The following is a 25,707-nucleotide window of genomic DNA, read 5'->3' as shown; positions in this document are numbered from 1 at the left end:
ACTCTTGTGTAATCAGAAACCATTGTGTTTTGTTATTAATGTGCCATTGTCCTCCAAGCGGCTCAAGGGCTCTGGCTGATTGCAATGCCAATACATCCGTGAAGAAGGAGTTGAGTTTAATGTTTACTCCAGACGAGACTGTTTAATGGGAAATCCACCTGAAAACAGAGCTCTAAACTATTACCAATATGGTGCTGGATGGTTTAATCTTGATTCGTGCAAACAAACAAGGCTCTGTGGCTGTTCGAGCAAAGAGCCAAGATGCTAATCTTCTGTCACACTCTTTTGTGCTCTGCCACAGACACAAATTAGCACCGCGGGTCTCTGGACTCCTGCTTCTGGAGAGGATTGTACCTGTTTCAATAATGTTTACACAGTCTAAGTTTATTGAAGAAAAGTTATGCCCTTTTTGGGTGGATTTCCCTTTTTAATGCCTTCTCTCTGACTGATACTGCTGGCTTTGTGGTTCAGCATGCAGATGATAACAGATGACGCGAAAGAGAGAGCCTTTCTATGACCTTCCAAGCATTCAACTCATTTGACTTTGATGTGTAAAATAGAGCGATGAATGGAGGGGCGGATGTGCTTTAATTTTGCACTAAATTACAAATCCAAATGAGAGCAGCAATAACTGAACAATAGCAAAGGTGCAAGGGCCTTCCTCTCTTTTTTCCTATAACACAACAGTGCCACCTGCTGGTTCCTGTGTGTGCATGTGTGTGTGTGTGTGTGTGTGTGTGTGTGTGTGAGTGTGTGTACGTCCATGTGGCTGCACTCACCTGTATCTAGGCACTTGAACAATGTATATAAAGCTGATTTCCGCTCTGCCTCTGCATAAATCACCCCCCATTTCATTCAAATTCCGCTTTGAACTTTTAAATAAAGACAGCAGAGAGAAATAAAGACCTAAAGAATCATGAGGAACGTTGAAAGACAAATCTGAGGAGCCCTGCTGCAGCGGCTGCCAGCTGTACCTCAGCGAGTCTCTCAAAGCTGTTGCTCGGTCGCCCAAATTGGACTGTTGTGTCCTCATCCATCACTGTTACAGTAACAAAAGGGAATGCATGCAAAACACTGTGGTGACATGTGGGGCACCAGCTACTCTCATTCCTTTTCAAAAGCCCGCAGATTGCTGGTAAAATATGATTAAATTATGGTGAATCAGGTCTTCATTGTATCCCCCATCACAGAGTGATTGAAAAAAAAAAAACGAAGGGAAAACTCTGGATGTCATCAGGGAAGAATCTCATCTCTTCTCTATTCATACTACAGAGGCTGCTGTAACCCCTTTATTCAAATGTTTTTAAGTAGTGCTGAATGGGAATGCCATAACACAAGATCTGATCCTCTAAGTGCTAAAATGTGGAATACATACAGCCGTGATAAGTTATGTTTTTATATCTTTTTCTGCGTCTTTTTAGGCCGATCTCTCCATCAGATCCAAGAGAATGAGAGGATCTTAGGCAGTCATGTGAGAGAGGCAGACTGAAATAACTGGCTCCACTCGCATAGCCTCGACCTGATGGTGTATGCATTATAGATGCCCACTTCAAGCTGTGTGACATCATGTCATGATTTGCATGCGCACCATGCATTTGATCTTTTTTAAGCAGGAATAATAACCAAAGCAGAGAGATGTGAGAGATCTTCAGTGGTCGTAGAGGGAGCACTGCGAAGCTTACCGCTAATGAACAGAGCTTTGTGCCACGGCTCAGAAATGATCTGGACTTTGTGGTGTTTCCTACAGGGTGCCGAGAACTGCAGTGCACACTAAACTTTCCTAATGTTATTTTAATTTCAAAAAATTTTTTGGAGAACAACTGGGTGGCCCAAACATACTTTTATGTTGTCAGTTTACATAATAACTACTTTTTATAAGTAAAATCCATTTTTGGTAACACTTCATAACAACCATCATTATAAATATTAAATTATTAGTTAATTACATCTTAGTTAATAGTTAATTTTAGCCAATTTAACAGCCAACCAATTAATGTTTACAGACATTTTACAAGCCAGCAAGTGTTATAAAATATCTGGTCCATCTATCTAAGTAATGTTTGTGGATGTTTTACTTAAAGGTTCACAAATCATCAGGAAATCATCAACAAATACTTAATATAGTATATGAAATGTTATAATGTTTGAAGAGTAAACTGTTAAGGAGTAGTTTACTTCATAATAAGTTAGCATTATTAATGATCATTCATTGTTTGTTAACTGTAAAACAACAATTAACTAAAACTTAAACTATCAACTTAGTGTTTATTAATGATGGTTATTATGAAGTATTGCCTGTTTTTGTGTTTGATTGCTTGTTTGTTTGTTTGTTTAGATCTTTTAGCTCTTAGCTGACACCTCTGACCAGAGAAAACTTATAGTGCAATCCAATCAGACTATATTAACATTTAGTACAACTGCATATCCACTAATTTTCCCATTTATAGATAAATACAGGCTGTCTGCTGACTCAGGATCAATGCCTCTCTTTAAGACTGTTAGCTGTGTGTGAGTCATGAACAGAATAATCAATATAATCTGAATAAATGTAGCACCAAAAACTCACATCATTTTGAGTTTTCACAACATCGTGTCACATTTGTTTCACAGCTTTTGCTTCCTTGCCTCTCAATGACAAGCGTTTTTAGACATAATGTATTATTCAGGATGCTTGTAGGGCATTCAGGCATTTAGTAGCTTTACAGTATGTGTGAGCAGAGCAACTGGAGGCTGGCAAAATGTGACAAAATTGTGTTTTTATCTTTCATGTGAGTTTTAGGGTAAAACCTCTAAAGTGTGTCTTCTGAATAATGCTCCTGAATAAAATGAAAAAGGTGAAATTGTCTTTATGTAATGCAGGACCTCAAATCACCTCCTGCTATGTGAATGAGATCCACTTAAAAGTTTAGTGTGAAGCACCAGGCTCGTAAAAGTAGGCTTATCAGTCCAGTTTGTCTGAATTCAGTCCAGAAGGAGCATGGTTTTCAAAGATAATAAGCGAAAATAGGTGAAGATACTTGGGGAAAATAGTTTCTCTGAGAGCTTTAGCGGTTTCTGCCTTCATCTGATCATAGATCAGAAACAAAGCTGTTTCTGGCAGAATTTGCCGCGGCTTGGGCTGCATTTAAAATTTTCAACACATCTTCATGGGCTGCCCACTCTTTGTGATTCAGACGTTTGTCACTCATGTCACTCTCATGAGTCAGTGTGTGTGGGGGCTGATAGGGGAGACAGAGTGCATGTGTGCTGATTGTGTAAACGCCTCAGCGGCAATTTGTCTGTTGACAGGTCAAAGGGCAAGAGGTCATGTGAGGCCGATGGCCACCAGGTTACACAGCTTCCTTCTGCTGTATCTCTGCTGAGTAAACTTTGTCATTAAACTGCCTCACTCAGGATTCAACACTGTATGTTATTTGCTGAGGGCAGATTTACAGCTAAACTATGTGGCTGGAATTGCAATGACAAATTAAAATGAAAAATTACTGAATTTCCCCGAATGAGCGCAACTAATACATGATTTATGACCAGCTGGGGTTATGGCATCCATCAAGTCAACTATACTGATAGGGAAATGAGATAGGACTTGGAAAATATGCAGAGTGTCATGCAAAAACAAATGCCTAATTATATATATATATATATATATATATATAAATATAATATAAATATATATATATATATATATATAAAAAATATATAAAAAGCCTTTATAGTATTCTATAGTATTCTGTGTTTGATGAAATGAAGATGGTATGCTGTTGGCATTCTGTTACACTACTGGAAGTCTCTCCTGTTTTAAAAAAAACTCAGACATGGAAAAAAGAGAAATTTTGCACAAACAGTTTTGTTTTTTACTTCTATTAACAGACCATATGTCTCACAAAAATGGAATGTAAAATGGAGTGACAGTATTTGAACTTGGAGGAACAAATATTTACTGGATATGCACGTCACTTAATCCTTTTTTGGGGGGAAGAAAGAAAAGGAAGAAATGAAATGAACACCCTCTGTGAATCATCAGAATTCACTGATGAGTGTGTGACAGGGTGTGAGCTGAATGACAGATGTGATGCAAACTGGTCATTTTGAGGTAAGTACTTGCATATTAAAATGACTTTGCCAAAATAAAATCAGACATGAGACACACTTTTGAATTTGTGTAACAGCTCCTTACTTCCTTCAACAGATTCTTATATGTTAATGACACTATCTTCTCCCAAGTTACTCGGGCACGGGCGTGCTGTATGTTACCGCCGAGAAGAGTGAGAGTCGATGATATTGATCATGACAGGATCATCATGATGACGCTGCAGTCGTAATTATCCGTTCTCTCGCCTGTTCGTTTACTTGGCTGCGGGATCGCTTTGCTTTCCCATGAAGAGGCTGCACTTGGTAGAGTGCTCCAGGACAAAGACAAGGAAGTGTGAAGGTTGAGTTTAATGGTGTCAGGCAGACTCGCTGGCACACTTGTGACAGTGGTGGAAGATGCTGCCTCCGTTGGTGCTCAGCATGGGCTTGTAGGATGCCTGCAGAGGAACCAGGGGGAGGTCATCAATGGATGCGAGTGTTTTGGATCCATTTTCTTGAATGTTTTGCACATATGATAAAGCTGTGGAAGCTAGAAAGCCTGTTGAAATGCAACATTTTGGCCCCTCTGGCAGGCACAGCCTCACGATGGCTTTGTTGGTCCATCCATCTATCCACATGTCTGTCTGTGTCCATCGGTTCAACACTTTACACACTTTACATAGACAACTTTACATGATTTCCATGCAGTTTGATGAATAACCACATTCATGATCCCCACAGGATGAACTGTCAGTTTTGGTGACCTTCCCTCTAGCTCAGAGCCACCAAATTTGGAGCCTAGGGGCCACATTTGGTCCACACTCCCTTTGTTTTAGCCTGCCATGGCATTTGACAAGCTAATGCCTATTCTCCTCTTATTTTGAAAGTGCTGTAAAATCCTAATGACTATGAAATATAAATGTTGCACAGCTAAAAAGTACATCATCTGAGTTTTATGGCCATGTGCAGCATGGTGCTGTTGAGCTTCCCTATTAAATTATGTATGTCTATTCTATGAAAAATTATGGTATTACTTTTCTATAAAATGTAACACTTTTTAATGTACTGCAATTTCACATAACATCAACATTTATGTATTATTATTATTATTATTGTTATTATTATTAGTAGTAGTAGTAGTAGTAGTAGTAGTAGTAGTATTTAATCCAACTAGATTAAGTTTTGGTTCATTATAGGAAAGACTTTGGGCACCTCTGTTTTTGCACCACTGTTAGGTTTGTCTTGTGCACCATATCTCAAAATCTATCAGGATAACCATGGAATTTGGTGTGGACTTTATTACTTTGCCTGTAGGCCAGAATGTCCAAACCCTATCCTCCCACTACTTGCATTCTCCTGACATGCAGCAAGGCAACAGGGTCCAGCAGTGGGCCTGCACTTGTTTGAAAATCAATCTTCCACTGTAGGATACCTAAATATCAAACAGACATTACCTCGTGGCTCACAGGCTTTTAAAAATGATACAGTGGCAATATTAAGGTGCTTTAACTAACCAAAAATTTTGAACAAAGGACGAAGCTTATCGTCAATGTCCTCTTTGCCTGAGACAGTTTGGCAGAAGCTCTGTCATTAAATAGCTCCAAGAGAGTCAGCTGACCGGTCTATTAAAGATTAAGCAGGCCCAGTCCCCACTCCCTGTCCTGTACATGAGATCTGGTCTGGCTATATCTGATGCAACACAGCTCACACAGCACTCAGGGGTAAAGAACTGCTGGTGAGGTAGTGGGTTTTGTTCTGAAAATGTGGGTTAAGAATCTGCTGCTTTTTTATTTTTATTTTATACAGAATTTCATTCCAACATGTACATCCATTTTGGCTTATATGTAAATTTTGCATTTGTTACCATGTGCTAAAATCATAAAAACTGTCATGTAATTTTTACATATTATTCATAAAACCGCATGAATGAGTATTCTACATCATACAGACAATAGCCAATAAAGTGTTGGGTCATTTTTCTGTTGCCTCATCTTGAAAACAATGAGAGTTTAAAGTTTAAAGCAAAGAAAAGAAAGTGTCAGCTTTTCATGATTATGTGTCTTTACTTTGCTCCCATTTTAACAATTCATGTACAGTGAAAAAGTGACATACTATATTTTTTTACACAACACGTTTGTGTAAAAACTTTTATTAAACAACCATATTTCTCATAAAAATGGCAAAGTATTTGTAATTGGGGAAAAGAATATTTACTGGACGTACACATGGCCCTCAGTCCTTTTTGGAGAAGAAAAAGAAAGACAAGCATTGACCAGTCTGTGAAGAGGTGGGAGCTGGGTGACAGATGTGATGGAAAACCATTTTGAGGTAAGCAATTGCATATGAAAATTACCATGTCAAAATAAAGTTGACTTTTCAATGTAAAAGACAAACATGTACAACTATACATGAACACACACTCAAACACACAGACACAAACACATTTGTATTTGACTTTGTGTAACAGCTCCTCAGTTCCTTCAACAAATTCTTATATTTTAATGAAAATAACTTTTTTAATGTTACTTCTTTTGTGAAGTCAGCAAACATTCCCCTGCTAAGAAAGATACTCGGGCACAAGCATACTTTATGCTAAACTGTAAAGGGTGGTCGATGAGATACAATGGTAATCAGTTCCCTCGCCTGCGCCTTCACTCGGCGGTGGGGTTGTTTATCTTGCCCATGAAGAGCACGCTCTTGGTGGAGTGCTCCAGGATGAAGACGAGGAAGGGCCTGTCGAGTTTCATGTTGTCAGGCAGACTCATTGGCATGATCTCGGCAGTGGTTGCAGACGCTGCCTCTGTTCCAGTCTCATCCACGCTCAGCACAGCTTTGTGGGACACCTTTGAAGGAGCCAGGAGGAGGTCATGAATGGATACAGGTGTTTTTGCTTTATTTTCTTTCATAATATATTATTATTTCACAGCGTAAAGCTGTGGCAGCTAGAATATAGTGAAGGGTTTAATACAGCACCTATTTGATTGGGAACATATTGATGTTCTTCTGTCAAATCTGATATTTTTACGAGGCCTTAATAATCTACTACATGGTGCCGTAAGCATTATTTCCATGTTCATAAGGCCTCTTTTTTCCCATATGAGGCCACACTTCCCCATCCTACCTTTGAGACTTTGAGCTTGACCTCCTCAGAGATGCCACTGAAATCGGCTGTGTCTCCGAATGCGCTCACGATGCCCATCTCTTTCAGCGTGTCAGCCAGGGAGGCATCGGCTGAGATGGAAAATTTAGGCAGGTACAACTCCACTGAGCTGAGAAAGAAAACAACATAATCAGTGACAGAGGTATCAGATTTACTTTAATATACAGTTTGCTGGATTAGATTGGGCTGTGCTGGTTCTGTGGACGCATTACTTGCAATTTCAAAGTAAGCCACACACACCACATGTGCTCTAAATTTACTTGATCACAAGTTCACCCAGTCAATGGTTACACTGTCTGTGTAAAAAAAAAAAAAGAAAACACTGCACCTAAAACCTATTTTTTTATACAAAATATAAAATCTTCAAAATAAGTGAAATCCCTCTCTTACCTCCTGAAGAGTGAGTCATGCCAGTGCCTGATGTAATCCTTGTTGATGTAGCCCTCCACCTCCGCCATCTTGCCCTCATCGGGCAGGACGATCATCATGGAGGTGTTGCTCTTATAGGGCAGCATGATGACGGTGGTGTGGTTGTCCTGGTCCTGGTAGAAGTCGTAGCGGCCGGTCCTCTTCATCATGTCCACCTGAACAGTTGTGGCGTCATCCACGTGGAAATCTGCCTTGTGTGTCTGTTCGGCATCGAAGGGCTTCTCCCACTTCCCTGTATGAAATGTTGGAAGGTAGAAATGGATATAGCATTCATAGTAACATTTAATGATTTATTATTATTTGTTGTCAGATTTTGTGGTATAGTTAATGCTCATCATACACCATATTTACAACATTAAGAGTGGGTAATATTGCATATGACTGGCCATGTTGTCAGCTGTCAGTGTACAGAGTTTGTGTTTACACAGCCACAATGACACCCTTGATGTATTTGTATGCATATACTTGTGCATGCGTGTGTGGGCATGAATGTCTACCACTCCTCCTAGCTGGCTATCTGTGTGCATGCGAGTATGTGTGTCTGTGTGTCCCTCCTACCTCTGAAGAATACATAGTTGATCAGGACCATGGCTGTGTCAGGGTCCAGCGAGCTCAGCATGTTATCGATCTTGTCGTGTGTCTTTTTGGCAATGAAGCTGTTGATCTTCGTCACGGCGGTATCAGGGGTGTTGAAGTCAACATCGAAGGTCTCTCCAGAGTAGTAGTCCTTGAGGTCCTTCATAAACTTCTCCACGGGATTGAAGCCAGTGCGCAGGACTAGGGCATTGCCAACTTCCAGCTGCTGAGCCTCCTGGCTGTGACCGAGCATGTGGAGAAGGTGCTTATACGCTTCGTTGACCTGGTCTTGAGTCATGCTGAGGGGGCTGTAACCCAGGGTGGTGAACATTTCGCTGTGGGTGGCACCATGGGCCCCCAGGGACAGCATGGACAGGACTGTGGCGATGCCCAGCGGGGAGTAGAAGATGTTCTTTCCGGCAGCGGTCTTGGCATTCAGATTTTTGTAGAGGGCAAAGGCAAAGTCAGCATTGGGAGGGGATATCTTGTGGCAGATATCCTCTCCCTCATGGCTGTGGGCCTCTCCAGTGGCACTATGGCCATGGTGGTGCCCCTCATGATGGTCAGCCCATGCTACTGACAGCAGCAGGGCTGCAAGCACATAACTACCAGAAATACCACGCATCTTTATCACCTGTTCAAATGGAGGCAAAAAAATAGGATTTGATTTGTTAGTTGAACCAGATCGACTTTACAGTAGGTCAAGGCTGTAGTTTATAATCGATTTAAATCATAACTAGAACTGGAAAATGCAGCAATAACAGTGTAATTACTTTGAATAATAGGGAGAACATCTTAGCATATAATATTGGGTACTGATTATAAATATTAGTTTGATAGCTACTTAGGATGGAACATTTTTTAAAAAACCATGTCATGTAAAAAATAAATCTGACATTAGCCTGTGGCTCTCAAGCTTTTAAAAAGAACTCAGTGGCAAGATTAATTTGCTTCTGAACAGCTTTACACTTCCATCACTTACTATCATACATTTTGTCACCACGTTGCAAACTTTCTAAAATTAACTTGTTCCAAATTTAACTTACTGAAGTGTAAATCATCCACAGATGAAAGTTATGTAAAATGCTCAGCACGTTTGAATAAAGGGCGAAGCTTACCGTCAATGTCCTCTTTGCCGGAGACAGTTTGGCAGCAGTTCTGTCATTAAATAGCTCCAAGAGAGTCAGCTGACCGGTCTATTAAAGATTAACCAGGACCAGTCCCCACTCTGTGTCCTGTACAGTGAGATATCTGGCCTGGTTATTTCCACTGATGCAACACAACTCACACAGCACTCAGGGGTAAAGAGCTGCTGGTGAGGTAGGGGTTTTGTTCTGAAAATGTGGGTTAAGAATCTGCCTGCTGTCTTCTGTCTTGCATCATATAGCTATAGTAATCAAAGATTCGAGAAACATTTTCAATTGTTGTGATCTCACCATATAAAACAACAAATGATGGACCAGAAATCAGTGGCCTTCGACTTGTACTGTGCAGAGATATGAAGGGTTTTATTGCAAAATGGGAATTCATTTCGACAAAATTGTAAATGCATTTGGATTTGTGATATTTTATTCATAAAATTAGTGACATTTATTTAGGGTTTTTATGAATGGGAATTCTAAATTATATAGCCAGTAATCAATACAGTGTTAGGTCATTTTGCAGTTGACTCATCTTGAGTATATTGTCAATTAAAATGTTGAAAAATTGAACTCTGCACGCTGAGTCTTTTTCCCCTCTATGTTAAAATCATGTTGAAACAAGTCCAACTTGGCAGTAGATGCTTATAGTACAGTACATATACCAAAGCCTTTATTCATTGTATTGTACAGCCATCAGCTGTATTCAGTATGTGACATATTTACATCTTTGAACACCTAGCCAGGTTCGCCTCACTCTATATTAGGCTCCTGACTGGGTGATGCTGGTAATAAATGTGTCATGGTGAAAGGCTGGGAGCAGATTAATAGGCTGACATTTCTGTTACTTGTGATAGATCTGTTGTCTTATTCATCAAACTATCTGTGATTCATCATCTCCCCATTGGGCTAAATATCACTGTGACATCTCCACAGTGTTGTGTGATGGGGAAGTAAAAATGAGCTAATGTCCCAAAGCTACTGAACCTCACAGCAATGTGAGAATGTAAAAGTACATTATGGGAGTTTTATTTTTTGACGCTGAACAAGTCTCGGTGTTCTTTCAAAGCAATTTCCTATAACTGCGTAAGGTGATAAAGCAATGTAAAGCAGGAGTATATAAAGGAGTATATAGAGGAGTATATAGATTGTAGAGTGAACAAAACGACAAAAGAGAAAATGCTTTTGTAATGGAAGAAAAGTGTTTATGTTTTAGCTGGAAAAGAAGCAGAGATTAAATCACAGAGAGTCAGATTACTGCCATTTAAAATGTCCTCCCTTTTCATCATTTTGTGAAAATGCAGCAACAAATGAGAGACTTATAAATCACACTGTGCTTGGGATGTTAAGACATGAAACAAAGCACACTCTGTTATTTGAATGACGTTGCTTGAAATGGGCAATCTCAAAAGCAATTTTTCCTCCCCCAGAATTACACAACATATCAACAGAAACAACAACTGTGACATAATGAAAGTGAATGCACCACCATATAAACAGCTAAGAAAAAGAGTTTGATGTTCACTGACTAGATGTCTTTAGGATTAGTAATTTTCCCCATTAGAAGAATGAACCTTGTGAGTTCATCGTAGATTATGAGCAGGAATGGTCTGTCGAAGGTAACCCGCGGTGGGACAGAGAAGTCCAGGGTCACGTCAGATATCCCTCTGTCCTCTGACATGGTCTCGTCCACCTCCAGTGAAACCTCTTGGAGAGCCTGAAAGTAAAGAGAGAGAAACAGGGGGACTGAGGAAATGGAGGTATACAGATCATAGAGCGAAAGAGTGAGAGGAGTGGAAGCAAGCATATTCATCGCAAATGGTCAACTCAGTCCATAATATGATACTGAAAATAGATTCAAGGGTCTCAACCTTTTTCTCCTGGTAGTTTCATGCTACAGTTCCCTTTTCTAATAAACAGAAATGGGATGTTTTCGGTTCTTTTCCGACCTTGACAAGTCTCACTGTCCTTGGCGACACCCCCGAAGAGTCGGCTGAGTTGGAGAACACAGATGACACCCCAGAGCTTCTTAGGAGGCTTTTTAAACTGCAGGACTTCCTCAGCTGGAACTTGGGGAAACGGATTTCTGCCCGCCTGTGAAAATAATAATCAGTGTGTTAATGGATTTGCTATAAGCTGTCTTGTTACAACATGTGGGACCCATGCCGCAGGCTTTTGCTCACTGATAAATACAGAGCCGTAATTATTGCCGACTCAGAATTCATTCAGCCCCATTCATCATGTTACCGCACAACAGAAAGCAACAGAGAGCAACGCAGTTGCTCTGTACCATGACGTGGATCAGTATATACGTCCAGGGATAAGCAAACAAACACTCATAGAGGACACACATACGCACATGCACACACACACATACTGTATATATATTTATATATGAACTCTAAATCAAGCTTCAATCTCAGAATCCTCCGCTACACACCCATACAAGCTTCAAATGTTTACCTCTTCACTGATCTTACAAGGCACCACACCACAACCACAGCGCAGCATTTGTAAATTATCTGTGCTACATTACAACCGCTGAATTTTCTCAACAACTCCTCCTGGGCATTTGAGAAGTGGCCCTTCAAGTATAACTACACAGTGCCATTTACTCTCACTTGATGTCAGAGCTCCCATCTGAGACCATTTTTCAGCAGCTGCTCTGCATTCACCTTAGCAGGAACATGGTGTAATTCAGCTACAAAAGGGCACAGGTGAAATCAGTCCATGCTCACTTGAGGCTTGATGATGTTGAGAGAAAAGTTTATGCAACCTCTTAGAGAAAGTGAAATGTGACAGATGTGACAATTTTGTTACAAAGAATTTTTTTTACAAACTGAAAATAGCTTCATTTTCCCTCGGTCCTATGTTCCCTTAACAAAACATGCATGGACATTAGTCCTCTTTTATGTTGAGTGAATGTGGCTGTGTTCAGTTTGAAGATTTTATTTTGAGGGAACATAGGACCTTGAGAACATAGGGTGAGACCCTTTCATGTTGATTTGGTTCGTGCCTCATCTGGGTGAGCCAAGCGAACATCCCCACCTACCCGGGCTTCAGGTTTTTGAGCCAAAAGCTCATGCGAGTGTCAGAAAGGCAGTCTTCCAGGGGCCTCAACTCTGCTTTAGGTAGTAGTAGCAATGAGGCCAAGCTTCCAGAGTAAGGCAGCTTCACCACTGTGGTTGAGCAGTTGGTATCGTACAGCATCATCACTTCAGACGAGTCGTCCCTGAACATCATGGGGACCTCCACGCTGGCCGTAGCATTCATCTGGAAGCTGCGTTGCACCGTGTGGCGCCGCTCAAATGGCTGCTCCCACTGGCCTGATTTATGTGCAGTCAACAGAGGGAAGAGGTTATGGATGAAATATGGAGGTAAATTGGATAAAAGTAGAGGTTTCAGACCTGCAACAAGCACCTGCTGTGTAAATTTTTGTTGCCAGCTGTGACATATTGAGCATCCATTCTTTCTTTAAAAAAAAAAAAAAAAAAAGGCTAAGAAGAAGAGCAGGTGTGCTGTGGTATGCTCCGCAGTAGATGGTAATGAACCAACACAATCAATACGTATTTGTAAGTATACAAACAATACATCTTCAGTTTTTCTCCAAAATTCATTTTCAATTCAGCTTTCACTTCATTCCAGCAAATTGCTTTGTTTTGAAGGTGCTTGTCTCCACACTTTTCCCAAGAGGTGAAGTAAACAAATTTTGGATCCATGTGATGGTTCATACCACCAGTACACAGCAATACATTCCCAACCATGTATTGAGAATATCAGCATTGATGACCAAAATAGTAACTGCCACTCCAGACAAAACACATCCTACAACAGGAAGCTACCTTTGAAATGTGCATAGCTGATGAGTGTGAGTTTGTCAGAGTCTTGTAAATCTTTCATCAGCATGTCAAAGCTGATGTTGAAGGTGGAGTTGGCAGGCCTGATGTTCAGTGGGTTGGTCAGGAAACTATGGTAGACCAATGAGCGTTTCCCATCCACATGTAGGCTGTTCCAGACTCTCAGTTGGACCCCAGCTCCAGTTACAGCCCCCTGTGCGTCATTCCCAGCTCCAGTACTCCGCATTTCTCCCCATTCTCCCCTTGTCCCGTTTTCAGTCTGCTGATTGTTAGCTCCACCCTCAGCCTCAACAATTTGAGGCCCATCCTCAGACCCATTTCCAACCTCTGGCCCAGCTCTTGTGTCAGTATCACCCTCTGCCCCAGCTGCTGCCCCTGCCTTAGCCCCAGGCCCAGCTCCTGCCTGTGCCCTCTGAACCTCTTGCCCAGTCCCTCCCTCCTGCTCTGTGAGGCTCTCTTGCAGCCCTGCAGACAGAGCAGATATGGTGGCCGCCACAGTCTGCACTGAAGAGTTAGCTGCCAGCCCCAGGGCTTCCAGGGCCTGGCTCCGGCTCTCAGACCCAGAGACCTGGGACAGCAGGGCCAGAGCTGATGCCAGACCCAAGGGTGAGAATAGGAGGTTATGTTGTTGCTCTTGTTGAACTCCAAGTTTAGCAGAGGTTCTGGTGGCGAGGTCACGGTAAGGTTCAAAGGCTAAGGCTGTGTTTAGGGCTGACGTGTTAAGCTGCTGCTGCTGTTTGACCTCTCGCTCCTGTCTGAGAGGCTTGTTGAAGAGCTTCTCTGGCTTTGGTAGAACAGACCCATCCGCTGAGACGCCTGTGAGAATAGCTAACACTGTTAGACACGTAATACAATACATTATGGAGATCATTGTTTCTTCTCTTGCCACCTGGCCTGGCCTGATCCGGAGATGCTGCAGGTTGATCTCATGTAAGACCGGCCAAACTCCAGCTTTGGGGGAGTGTTGTTCTCCCAGCTCCATGCGGGGGTGGTGGTGGTGTTGAAAGGATATTGATCTCCGAGGCTGTGCTGTTGACCCATCGGCTGAGCTTCAAGTAAACAACATCAGTCTGCTTTTTTAGTTTCTCAGAAATCCTACAGCTGTGGGTGTGTGTGTGTGTGTGTGTGTGTGGTGAACAGAGAGGACAGGACACACTCAATCCCCCCTCAATACATAACCTGGTCAACACGGATTCTGAACTCTTATGTAACTGATGCATACTTAAATAGCCATCTTGCTTTACTGAGTGCATTCTGGCTCTTACTCTTTCTATTTGAAATTCTAACATTATAAAACTGGTCTAATATGCCCATGACTAATATGTATAAACTGCCTCTTACTCTAGCATTCTTACACCTGATGCTGTTTAACAGAAAGAATCAAAAGATATATGTCCATATGCCCACATAACAAATATTTCGTTTATTATTTATATCTTGCTGTCATAAAAGCAGATAAAAAAAAAAAAAAAAAAAAAAAAAAAAACATAAAAAAAAAATTACTGGCAAGCTTTATCTACCTGAGATGAAAATAATGAAACAGGATATTTTAGGAGCAGCAATTGACACCATGAGAATCTGTGCAGCGACAAAGAACTCATTAAATGCTATCAGCTTAATTTCACCACGCTTAAACAGCAGATTAGGCTACATGGGATTCTCAGTAGTCAATAGGATGCAATATAAAGAATCAGCAATCTGCATGTCATGTAAAAGAGCTACTGCAGTGATGCCATGATGCCACCATGTGGCTGAACTGTAATGCAAGTGTGAACGAAGTCTGTGTAGGTTCTCAGTCATCCAGGTCATGGTTTTCTCCACGTTGGGTTGAATCAAGATCAACTGGACTATTTGTAGATTCCTGAAGATGTTTCACTTCTCATGCAAGAAGTTTCTCATCCAAGAAGTTTCTCCAGCTCAGAGCCAAAGAAGCTTCTTGAATGAGAAGTGAAACATCTTCAAGAATCTACAAATAGTCCAGCTGAACTAGATTCAACCCTACGTGGATAAGTTTGAAAGAACTGATTTTGCCTTATCCTTTTTTTTCCCTGTGAAAAGAGAAAAAGTAAGCACAGGGTTTTGTGTCTTCACTGAGTATAAACTCAAGTCAAACTCTAATATAGTAGTTTGTGCATGTGAAAGTTTAAGAGCATGCAATCGCAATTCAGAGGAATAGCTTAATAGTGGTGCTTACTAGACCAACTAAAACTCTGTATAACATGAGGATAATAGCATTATGTGTTTATGTGAAAATACGGTCCAGGTAAGAAATCATTTCTGCTGGCAGTAAGAAGCAAACATAATCATTAATTGTTGTCTTGGGGGAAATTTAGAGACATAGATAAAGCATGAGTCAGGCCCTAGGTGTCCCTGTTTGGCTCATTAGTGGAAACTAGGCTAATGAGCATGTCTTAGCAAGAAGGGAACAATGGACTGGAACTCAAGGGTTCATTTGAGGTAAGATGAAGTAGCAGTAGAGCAGGATCCACAGGACTAAGAGCAACTCCAGCTCTAATGGGGTTACTTCACAAGAGGCTGCCAAAGTTTGGAGAATCACGCCTCCCTCACTGTTGGAAAGCAGATAAAACACAAAAGTATTGGATTAAGACCCATTAAAGCACATTACAGAAATATGAGGAAAAATAAATTACATAAATGTGATGAAGCCACAGAAAAAAATGCAAGGCTACAGTGACCTATTTTAAGTTTGCGACACTGAAAATTATTATCTGCAGAAACTTTGTGAATGCAGCAAAGAAATACAGGTGTTGCATGTATTTACTGTGCAGTAAAGGATGGTGATAGCCTACCTGAATGACTGAGGGGTAGCACTGCATGCAGAAGTCCAATCTGGATTATTTTTACCATCATTTTGAGGATGAACACCTGTCTTGGTGAAATTCTGGATGACAGGATGACCTGCTGCTGTTCCCTTCTCCTCTGTTACAGTCCTGTGTTTTTTATTTTCCAGTTCCCTGTCCTTCTCCACTGTAGTAATGTCCTTGAAATCCTTTGCGTTCATAACTTCATTATAATGTTCCTTTTGCTCTACATCTCCATAGTCCCTGCGTACATCTTCTTCCTCCACCTTGGTTATATCTTCAGTTCCAGCAGCGGTTGCCTCACCTGTGTTAACCCTAACCGCAGTTGTCCCTCTGACCTCATTCACAGACTCATTTGTGAATGTTTCCTGGTTTTCCATGTTGAAACTTTCCAAACTCATAACTATCTGCTCCTCTGCCCCCTTTTCCTCTTTAACATTGTCTTCTAACGTCTCGTCTCCCTCCTCCCCTTTCCCTGCCTTTCCATCCTCCTCCACTTTTTTGAACTTTAACAAATGTTGTTCCTCCGCCTCTTTCTCTGCTACCCTCATTTCCCCCGCTTGTCCAAAATTTTCCTTCTCCCACCTCGCAACTTCAAAATACTCTTCATTCTCTGATTTTTCTAGCGGTGTCTCTCTTTCACCATCACCCTGCCTAACAAATGTACCACTTTCTCTCTTCTCCTCCTTCACCTTCTCTTTCTCCTCATAATTGGCATCATTATTCTGCTCCCTCACAACTCTTTCTCCCTCCTCCTCAGATGCCTCTTTGCTTCTGCCTTCACCCTCTGACTGTTCTTCCATATCAAACATCTTTCTATTGTTTTCCGTCTCAGTGGATCTTTTGGCCTCTCTAATCCTCCGCCGTTCATTCTGAAAACTATTTGCACTTTCCTCCATGTCGGTGCTCCCCTGATCCATTAACTTAGCCGTATCCTCAGCTTCCCTTTTAAAGTCGCCGTTCTGTGTATGCAACTTCTCCTGATTTCGGAAGCAATATTCAGATCCACTGTCCAGTAACACCTTTGATTCATTTTGACGTTTTAACTCCCCTGTCAGCTGTGGTTTTGAGATCACTTCTTCTGTTATTCCCCCTCTAAACTTTGGCGCTTGTCTATTAAGTTGATTATACGATTGGAAAACATCTTTGTTCAGATCCAGGATGTAGTTGTAGGCATCTTCCTCATCTGAGTCCAATGTTGACAAGCTGTAGATCCCTTCCTCGGAGCTCAGGGAAAAATTACCCTCATCTGTTCTCTGCTTGCTGGATCTCTGATCTGCGGAGGCTTTCTCCATCCACAACCGGATGTCCTGGTCAACATTGCCAATGTCCAATGGACTGATTGGTTGGAAGACACCAAGAGACCCCCGTTTTTTGTATTGTGAGGTGGTGGTACGATCCACAGTTTGATCAATGCTGCTTTGGAGATTATGTGATGACATTGACAGATCAGAAGTAACTGGCTGATGAACCAAGGTGGCACGGGGTCCCCCTGAAGATCTTCTGGACCAGCGTGTCCACAGTAGCTGCTCACTGTTTTTTTCCAGATCTTTCAGTATGGCTTGAGCTTCTGGGGCATGAGAATCGGTCTCTCCAAAGCTGATCGACTCAAGTGATGAAAAACTTGGGATCCCAGGAATATTTGCTGTCATTTCAATATCTGTTGTGTCATCCTGCAATTTAGGGGACAGTAGTATATGAAATAATATTTTGAGGTAATGTCCAAAAAGAAAAATAAGGTCCTTTGCATAACTGTATTTATGTATGCAATTGTCCCTTTCATTAAAGTCCCCCTCCACACAAAAATGTGTTTTTACATGTCTTACATTCGTGTACCTTAAAATGTCTGACCTTGACTGACTTGTATCTGTGCAAAGTTTCTCACTACAGAGTTGTTCTCACAATCCTCTACTGAAGGGAAAGGTTACTGGGAAAGCCTCTAAAATTCAGATGTACCCCAGGCCAGCTAGATTTGGCATATCACAAATCCAACAGCCAATCCAATCAACTGATGGAGTTGTGCTTTGCATGCCATTGGCTCCCCCTCTGTTGGTCGTGGTGCTGGTGCTGGGCTGCTGGTTGTGTTTTCTTTTCAAAATGAAACCAACAAAACCAACTCAAAATGGTTGCTTCATATGAAGAATATTAGTCTAACCATGACATTTGCTGAAAAATATTCATGGTTAGTTTATGAAACACAGCACAATTTTCCTGAGTGTCTCCGGAGAGGACTTCTATGAACAGAGCTCTGCCACACAAGTGTTTCATTTTCGAAAAAAAAAAAATCAACAAGACCAACTCGAAATGGCTGCTTCACATGATATAATACACAATATTGGTGTAACTAAGAGATTTGCTGAAAACAATCATTGATGAACAAAGATTTTTAGGGGCTAAATTAATGACTGGATGAGGACTTTAAGATGAATAGGAAGAAGTGTACCAACCTCATTAACAGCTGAATAATGCTGCAGGAACATAGACACATAGGTAATGATGGACCGCTCATCTGGTGAAGTGCATGTCACATCTGTGGGAAGAATTCACATGTTTTACATAGCAGCATCTTTGTGAATACAGAGACTGTTCTTCAGTCAGTGGTCTTGTTTGAAACACAGTGAGATTAGCGCTCATTGCTCATTTGTGGTGAGATCGAGCTTGAAATTGGAGTGGGATCAGCGCTTCTGATTAACTCCTATGGTCTTTGATAGGTGGTATCATTACGCCCTGCTACTGCATCCCCACCATCTGGTGAGTATAAACACAATCATAAAATTGCTTGGCCAAAGGCACTGGTTGCTTGTCTTTGTGAAGGAAAACGGACCGATGTGCAGCACTTTTTTTTTATTGAGTATCATTCTTACCTTCAGGCTCGAGGAGAGGTGGGATGCCAAAACTGTGCTGAGCTATCATGAAGGCTTCTTGTATGATCTCCCTGGGTTCTCTGGTCAGGCTGCCCCTCAGGTCAACCAAGGCTGGGTCTATAGACTTGATCAAAGCTAGGAAGGCCAGTCCACTCCTCCAGCTCTTCCCAAAGTCACGCACCTCCACCCCAAACCTGGGAATTTGAACAAATAGTCCAATGGAAAATCAAAACAAAGGTGGAGTGAAAAAAAATCTGTGTGATCCTAAGAATTCTAACTGAACTTCTGGTCCAGATCCTGTGAGGTTTTACACTCTTTTTCAGGATATCAAATCCAACTTTGGATTCACTACACCTGATCAGTGAAGCAGTATTAAATCTTATGCTTGCATGCGTTCACCACTCATATTCTGACAATGACCTGAAAATTTCTGGCAATGACAGTGGCTTGTTTAACCAGATTACTTTTCTCATTTTTCATTTTGACTCACTTTGATGTGCATCTTTGGACCCAGAGCAGGAGCATCTTGATCACTTTCCCATGGTACTTATCTGTTCTGGCAGCTTTTCTGCCTTTAGTCGGCAAAGTGCTGCTAGAATACGGGCTGGTGTTGATGGACAAAGGTGAGAGGTCACCGGAGGAGTCGTAACTGCTCATGGATAAGGAGGAGAGGCTGGAGGAATAATGTCTCTGGAGGCCTCCTGTCGCCTCCTTTATCTGTGTTGGAGTAGAATGGGTGTTACTTAATGTACAGAGAAAGACACTGGCAGGAGGGAGAGATGAGGAAAAAATGACAAAGTGAAGAATCAAGAGGAGGTGAGATTCATAAATGGTGAAAAACACACTACCTGGAAATATAGAATAATGTTCCAGACAAGGTTAAGAACAACAGAGGGGATGCCATCAGCAATACCAGAGGCATCAATGCCAAGCAACTTGACCTGAGAAACAACAGGGAAGAGAAAAATGAAATTACTATTTTTTGCTGGATCTAAAGAGCTCCAAAAATACAAACACAAAATAATAGTTGTCAGAACTGCGTCAAGTGGCTGCTATTAAAGCTTTTGGCTGACAGACTTACATGCCGATCATCCAGGAAAGCCAGCGCCTTGGCAATGTTGTTCAGTCTGAAAATACGGTGAGATGACGGCCTAAACCTGTAAACCTATTAAATTAACAATTACTGAGGATGTGTTTCTAATCAGTACTGTCATATCAAGCCTCATATCCCTTCTTTTTTTTAAATAGCAGTGTATTTTGAATGGTAAAAAGATATGCACTAGTGACTATACATACAGAAATACAGAAAGAAATATTGCTTTTGACTGGTATACGCTTACTAGTTTGCAGCCTGATAATTCCTCCAGCAAGGCCATCAGCACTCTGCCATCCTGGATGTCTGTGAAGAGGTCATGCACCTCAACCGGAGGCTCACACTGGGAACACCAAAACATAAACCTCAACGGTGATTATATTTGTGGGGTACGGTGTGAAAAAAACTAAACCAGCATATTATCACAGTGCCTTACTCTCTGCAGAAAGACAGTCATCCATCTGGTGAAAGTTCTCTTTTGTACAGCTTCCCGATAACCTGTGGAAAATAAAACACGGCCTTGGTGAGAAACACAAGGCTGCACATATAGTATTGCATCAGTGTTTTCAAAAGGCCTCCTTTTTAAAATATATATCATATAGCTGATTTAGTGTTTGCTGGGCTATGTCAAGCACGTAAGAGCAAGAATCTGTCAGAGCCTGGGAAATGTTGATGAATGTGTTTCCCTCACAGAGGAATGCAGAATTGGAAAATATCTCACTTTTATTAGGACTTCTTTTAGCCAGTGGCGACTCTTCCAGGGAGCCTGAATTTTAGGGAATAATTCAACAATACAATAAAAATAAAAACAGGTGAAAAGTTATTACAGGATGCATTCATAGTAAAAAAAAAAAAAAAAAAAATGCATTAATGTGTTACACTTAAAATACTTCAAAGACAAACAGAAAAAAAAAAACTTTGTCAACCTTCTCTTTTCATTAAGTGCAAACTTAACTAAAACAATGCATCACAAAGGACACTCCATAACCCAGCACCTATATTACAATATCACCCTTATTTCATAAATTACAGATTAGTGATTAGTCCTAGTACCAGGAAATAGTTTAATACTCTCCTGGTTAAGATGCTGGTATGCACAGATAGCATGATCCATAGAGCTATTGTTGCGTAATAGGATTTTTTTTTCTACATTTGCCCAGTCCCATAAAACAAGAGTTTTGCAATGCACCAGGTCCGGTTTCACAGGTAAAATATCAGCATGTTAAATTATAGTTACTGACTGATGAACCAGATGCCTCAAAGCCTGGGGCAATTGCCTAATAAAATTAAAAGACTGAAAACTAAGGAGGAAAAGGGCAACAGAATAGAGTCTTCTGTCTTTTTCCACTTGCTGTGAAAGTCTGACCTGGGTGTGCAGCACATTCCTTCAGCTGATCATGTAAATAGCAATCATCGGTATCAGAGAACAACTTCTAAATATTGATCTGATTATTACTGTACCTTCAGGGCACAGTGCTCGTGGATCATTGATCTCTCCCACTGATTTCTCCTGCCCGTCCAACCTGGTCTTGTCCTGCATTGCCATGGATTCACTGGAAACTGTGGGACTGAAAGCTCAGCTGCTCTTGGTCCATTGAGGGTGTTGGAGGGGAATGCAGCTTAAGTGTAATGCAGTTGTAGTAATTTGAAGTTCATTACAGAGGTAAGATGAGGAAATGGCAGCGTGAAGGCAGTGTGTCTTGCCTGAACATGCTGACACCTCCCTCTGAAGTGTTGATCAACATCGGCACCACTCCCCCATGATCTGGGAACTCAGCATGAATCTTTGTGGGATAGGCTGTGGATTGTGTCTCCTCACCATGGAGACATTCATACAATGCACTGATGGTGTTGGATTTCTTAATACGTGAGAATGAAGAAATCAGCTGGCAATGTGTTAGGTTACAGGCTGTGAAATTTTCCTGTAGACAACTCCCACTGTGCAAAATTTCATAAGACTTTTCAGTATAACAGAACTCCATTGATTCTGAGCTCATTTGTACATCTTTTACAGCCCAGAAAATGTCCAAAGGATTTAATTGTTTTGCATTTTCACTTTGCCTTTTTTTTTTTTTTTTTTTAAAAGAAATTGTTATCCTTAAGTGTCAACAACAAAATGCTTCAGATGTTTCACTGTGCTTTTATTGAAAGTGTTTTGGCCTTCTGCATCATCTGCTGGTGTGCAAATGCCACTAGGACGCAGAAAAAGTCTGTTAGAAAAATGACTACAACAGCCAGTAAACTGGATTACGTTACCAAGTATAGAAAGCATCTGAAGAGACAGACTGATGAATAAGGCAAACAACACTGTGGGCGACAACAGGCACCCTCTTGCCGTCTCATTTGAACTGTTGCCATCTGGATGATGATATTGCCCCCTGCTATTCCCTAATAACACATCCAAATTTGTATTTATCCCACAAGCCATTAAGTTTTTAAACAGGCAATGCTTATAATTAATAAAGCAGGATGGCCAGCTGGTCTGGGTAGGAGTTTGCCCCATCTTCACCATGGCTCCCTTGTTTCTTCCTTTTTGCTCCTCACCTGTGAGGTATTGTATGGATGTGTGTATGTGACTTTGTGATGTTGTCATGAAATGCCTTGTGATTGTGCTGCAAAACAATTTCCCCACAGGGACAAATAAAGTGCCAGACCAGACTCATCTTGCTATGATCACCTTATCAGATGACTTACTGCACCTTTTCACTAAACCCACCATGAAAAGACAGCCACAAAACTCCACCCAAACTGTATCCCTAAGCTTCACCTCTGAGGGTGTATCAGAACTGATAATACCACTTGATGCAATTAATGGGTAAAACACACTGTATAATTAACTACAATGATGCAGTGTCGCTCTTTTATTGTTATTCTCTGACAGATCTTCATCAGGGGACTTAAACCCCACATCTTAGCCAGTCTCTGACACACCTCTGGACAGAACTCACAATCAATTGATAAACATGCATGAATGGTTCTTGGTAATGATGCAGGCCTAGAAAACATTTAACCAACACAATAGCTCCATTTTGATAGTGGTGGTGCAGTTTGTGACATGATGATTCATTCATAAAACACAACACCAGAATAAAGCAAACTAATAAATAATACTTTATTTTACCCATAGTGCAGAAATGGTGTAGAATCAAAGTGGCAGATTCCTAAGAAGTATTAAAGTGTTATACTAATATGAAACAACACACAACTGAAGAATGTTATTGAAATATAACTAAGAGACTCCTATTGTAGCATCCATGTTGTTTCCACGTGCACAAGATGAATTTAAAGGCTTATTTGTGACACATTACTTTAAGATTAATCTGTGATATAAAATACATTAAACTCACACTTGCAAAGTCTGTAGCCTTAGATTGAAATATCCTGATGAACTAATCCTTCACCTTTTTATTTTCATGAGCTATATTTCCATTAGTCCTTTGAAATAAAAGTTTTACATGGGCTGGCAAGAACTGAACTAAGGTGAGTAATCAATGAGAGGTGCATTTTTTTTTTTTTTTAATTTTGTTGAAAACACAACTTAAGGAGTGAAAAAACAAAAGTGAGATGGGCCAATAAAAAATGTTAGACAAAACAAGGTGTTCATAGGGCCTGAACTACAGTTGGTTATAACCATGAGGCAGCTGTTAAGGGTGATTTTTAATCTGCTTTAATCTGCCGATACTGCAAACTGAGCCAGTTTGAATTTGAGGTACAATCAAGTGGAGCGCTTGATCAATGACAGAAAATTAATAAAGGTTACCAAAGCTGCACTAGTGTTTAATACTCCCAGTGCAACAAACGGCTAGCACTTCCAAACTGACATGAGCAATGTTATGTTAATTACAGATTGAATGCAGTATTATGTGACAGCTGTAAGTGTCTGACAGGAATAGCTTTCCCTGTTGCAAACAATATCTGGCTGCCAGGTTTTGCTTTACCTGCCTCAAGAAAGGTGAGGGCTACAGGAGGAGAGCCTCACCACCGTGGAAAGCAGGCCTTTCTCAAAGTCTATCCAAGGAACATCGCACATGAAACTCCTGATCCTCCAGAAGTCACGCCTTTTCATTCCTTGTGTTGTTCTCCGCAGCCTTGTTGGGCCACACAAGCAATCCTCCTTGCAAGGGGCAGTGTCACAAAGCTGCGGTGAATGACAGTATCATGATGGGTCAGCTGTAATTTAACCAGTCTTCATCAAGACACAAGACCTCATAATGTCATTTAGTTAAGTAGTGACTAGTGTAGAGCAGGCAATTTAGCTAATGAAATGTAATTAACTTGCACAAAACATGCATATCAATGTATTTACACTTTTATTAAAACGTATGCATTATTGTTTAAAAAATATAGGATTAGAATTGTCAAATGTAACACCCCACTAAATCTAAATTCAGGATGACTGCTGTTTTCAGACATTTACACAGAATCAACACTTTTTAGCAAATTCAAGAAACCCCTGAACATGACAGAATCCCAGGCCTGCTAACTTAAACAGGAAAAAGCATACTTAAATGTGGTTACCTATATTAAAATCACGTATTCATTAATATACAACAAAGAACCAGTATTGTTGAACACATCTCGTTTTGCGTAATTTCAGTCTGGGACACAATATTCCCCGTGTAATCATTTGGTAATGGATTGGCCGCATATTAACTAAGCTGTTCATCCTGTTATTCCTGGGCAGTTCACAGGGGAATATCAATATCCAAATGCATTTTCATCTTGGCAGTGCAGTGAACTTTTGAGTGAGTTTGTCTGGACTCTGGCACTGGTTGTCTTTTTGTTGCCTCTGGATGCGGCTCTGTAATTGTTAGGTGATCTCTGGTCTCTTAAATCTCCACTTGCTGCCCAAAATAATCACTTGATGTGTCCGGAAAGCAGGGCCAGCAGTTCATTTCCTCCCCATGACGAAGCTAGGCACCTCAGCATCATCATCAGCTTCCCTCTCCTCATCTTCATCTTCACTGCTGGACGAGCTCTTGTCGGCGTCGTCTGTCTTCTTGGCGTCTTGTTTCGCCTTCTTCGCCATCAGCTTTTTCTGTTTCAGCTTCTCCCTTTTCTTCCTGCGCTTCGCCGTCCTCTCCTCCGCGTTCAGCTGGTTGCTCTCCACCTTGTCTAAGTATTCCTGGTCCTTCTTCTGCTTCTCTGACATCGCGTCCAAGAAGTCCTGTCGCTGGTACTCTCTGCGCCGCAGGTGCCGGTAAACATGAAACTCCCCGCTGCCGGCCCCTGCGCTGGAGCCCATCACGTCCCGCACAAACTCCGGCGGAGCCCGCGGGTTCCACTCTTTCGGTCGGTCCGGGATGGGAGCTGGTTTATCCGGGTTGCGCATCAACCTCTCCAGCTTTAGACGTTGCTCCTCAGCCGGAGTTTTGGCTATTATCAAAGGTTGCGCTTCTTTTCCCCCGGGTTTCCCTGCTTTGCCATTTTTCTCCGTGTGCGCCGCCATCTTTCAAAATGTTCTTCTTCCTCGCCGTACGCGTCACACCGGAAATTAAAGCCTCTCTGACCTAGAAAACGTTTATCTTATTTCTATTTTTTTAATTTGTCGTTTAAAAAATGCAAATGAACTATTATATTTGGAACACAATTGACACGATAACAGTTATTTCTTGCAGCAGCACTGTTCTAAACCATTTATTTCTTGTGTAACCGACGTGATTGACGTGTGGCTCGACCAATGACAGAAGGGGATTTCC

The 25,707-nt window shown here is 41.2% G+C and overlaps 4 protein-coding genes and 1 non-coding gene across 5 annotated transcripts; all 5 read right to left on the bottom strand.

Annotated features, from left to right (window-relative positions):
* Positions 1 to 6,719: 6,719 nt before the first annotated feature.
* On the bottom strand, positions 6,720 to 8,858 carry LOC115356267 (alpha-1-antitrypsin homolog). Its single transcript, XM_030047366.1, has 4 exons — positions 8,216 to 8,858; positions 7,619 to 7,889; positions 7,190 to 7,337; positions 6,720 to 6,911 (listed from the first exon to the last, which is right to left on the bottom strand). Exons 1-4 carry the CDS (start codon positions 8,856 to 8,858, stop codon positions 6,720 to 6,722), a joined length of 1,254 nt encoding a protein of 417 aa, XP_029903226.1.
* A 2,002-nt stretch (positions 8,859 to 10,860) lies between these two features.
* LOC115356504 (protein Z-dependent protease inhibitor-like) lies at positions 10,861 to 12,555 on the bottom strand. The gene is made up of 3 exons (XM_030047700.1): positions 12,425 to 12,555; positions 11,322 to 11,466; positions 10,861 to 11,089 (listed from the first exon to the last, which is right to left on the bottom strand). Exons 1-3 carry the CDS (start codon positions 12,454 to 12,456, stop codon positions 10,901 to 10,903), a joined length of 366 nt encoding a protein of 121 aa, XP_029903560.1. The 5' UTR covers positions 12,457 to 12,555; the 3' UTR covers positions 10,861 to 10,900.
* Positions 12,556 to 15,316: 2,761 nt separating this feature from the next.
* On the bottom strand, positions 15,317 to 21,698 carry clmnb (calmin b). Its single transcript, XM_030046865.1, has 11 exons — positions 21,470 to 21,698; positions 20,730 to 20,774; positions 20,445 to 20,506; positions 20,256 to 20,351; positions 19,997 to 20,080; positions 19,764 to 19,856; positions 19,406 to 19,632; positions 18,916 to 19,109; positions 18,499 to 18,581; positions 16,040 to 17,724; positions 15,317 to 15,796 (listed from the first exon to the last, which is right to left on the bottom strand). The coding sequence occupies exons 1-11, from the start codon at positions 21,552 to 21,554 to the stop codon at positions 15,670 to 15,672; spliced, it is 2,781 nt and encodes a 926-aa protein (XP_029902725.1). The 5' UTR covers positions 21,555 to 21,698; the 3' UTR covers positions 15,317 to 15,669.
* Positions 21,699 to 23,867: 2,169 nt separating this feature from the next.
* LOC115356710 (small Cajal body-specific RNA 13) lies at positions 23,868 to 24,148 on the bottom strand. Its single transcript, XR_003927990.1, has one exon.
* A 153-nt stretch (positions 24,149 to 24,301) lies between these two features.
* On the bottom strand, positions 24,302 to 25,488 carry prkrip1 (PRKR interacting protein 1). Its single transcript, XM_030046866.1, has one exon. The coding sequence runs from the start codon at positions 25,455 to 25,457 to the stop codon at positions 24,900 to 24,902; it is 558 nt and encodes a 185-aa protein (XP_029902726.1). The 5' UTR covers positions 25,458 to 25,488; the 3' UTR covers positions 24,302 to 24,899.
* Positions 25,489 to 25,707: the final 219 nt, after the last annotated feature.

This window comes from Myripristis murdjan, chromosome 24, assembly GCF_902150065.1.
Source record: "Myripristis murdjan chromosome 24, fMyrMur1.1, whole genome shotgun sequence".
NCBI lineage: Eukaryota > Metazoa > Chordata > Actinopteri > Holocentriformes > Holocentridae > Myripristis > Myripristis murdjan.
Note: the sequence above shows the minus strand (reverse complement) of the source record. Positions and strands in the feature narration are given on the sequence as shown.

Excerpts from the sequence above, each read along its gene's own strand:
- LOC115356267 (XM_030047366.1), bottom strand. The coding sequence starts at position 8,858 with ATGCGTGGTATTTCTGGTAGTTATGTGCTTGCAGCCCTGCTGCTGTCA. Across the intron at positions 7,890-8,215 it reads CAACTATGTATTCTTCAGAG|GGAAGTGGGAGAAGCCCTTC; the intron begins GTAGGAGGGACA and ends CATTTCATACAG. Across the intron at positions 7,338-7,618 it reads CATGACTCACTCTTCAGGAG|CTCAGTGGAGTTGTACCTGC; the intron begins GTAAGAGAGGGA and ends TTTCTTTCTCAG.
- LOC115356504 (XM_030047700.1), bottom strand. The coding sequence starts at position 12,456 with ATGAGCTTTTGGCTCAAAAACCTGAAGCCCGG. Across the intron at positions 11,467-12,424 it reads CTCAAAAACCTGAAGCCCGG|GCGGGCAGAAATCCGTTTCC; the intron begins GTAGGTGGGGAT and ends TTATTTTCACAG. Across the intron at positions 11,090-11,321 it reads GGACAGTGAGACTTGTCAAG|GCTCTCCAAGAGGTTTCACT; the intron begins GTCGGAAAAGAA and ends CTTTACTTTCAG.
- clmnb (XM_030046865.1), bottom strand. The coding sequence starts at position 21,554 with ATGGCAATGCAGGACAAGACCAGGTTGGACGGGCAGGAGAAATCAGTG. Across the intron at positions 20,081-20,255 it reads AATTATCAGGCTGCAAACTA|GTTTACAGGTTTAGGCCGTC; the intron begins GTAAGCGTATAC and ends TTAATTTAATAG. Across the intron at positions 15,797-16,039 it reads GCTACCCCTCAGTCATTCAG|TGAGGGAGGCGTGATTCTCC; the intron begins GTAGGCTATCAC and ends GCTTTCCAACAG.
- prkrip1 (XM_030046866.1), bottom strand. The coding sequence starts at position 25,457 with ATGGCGGCGCACACGGAGAAAAATGGCAAAGCAGGGAAACCCGGGGGA.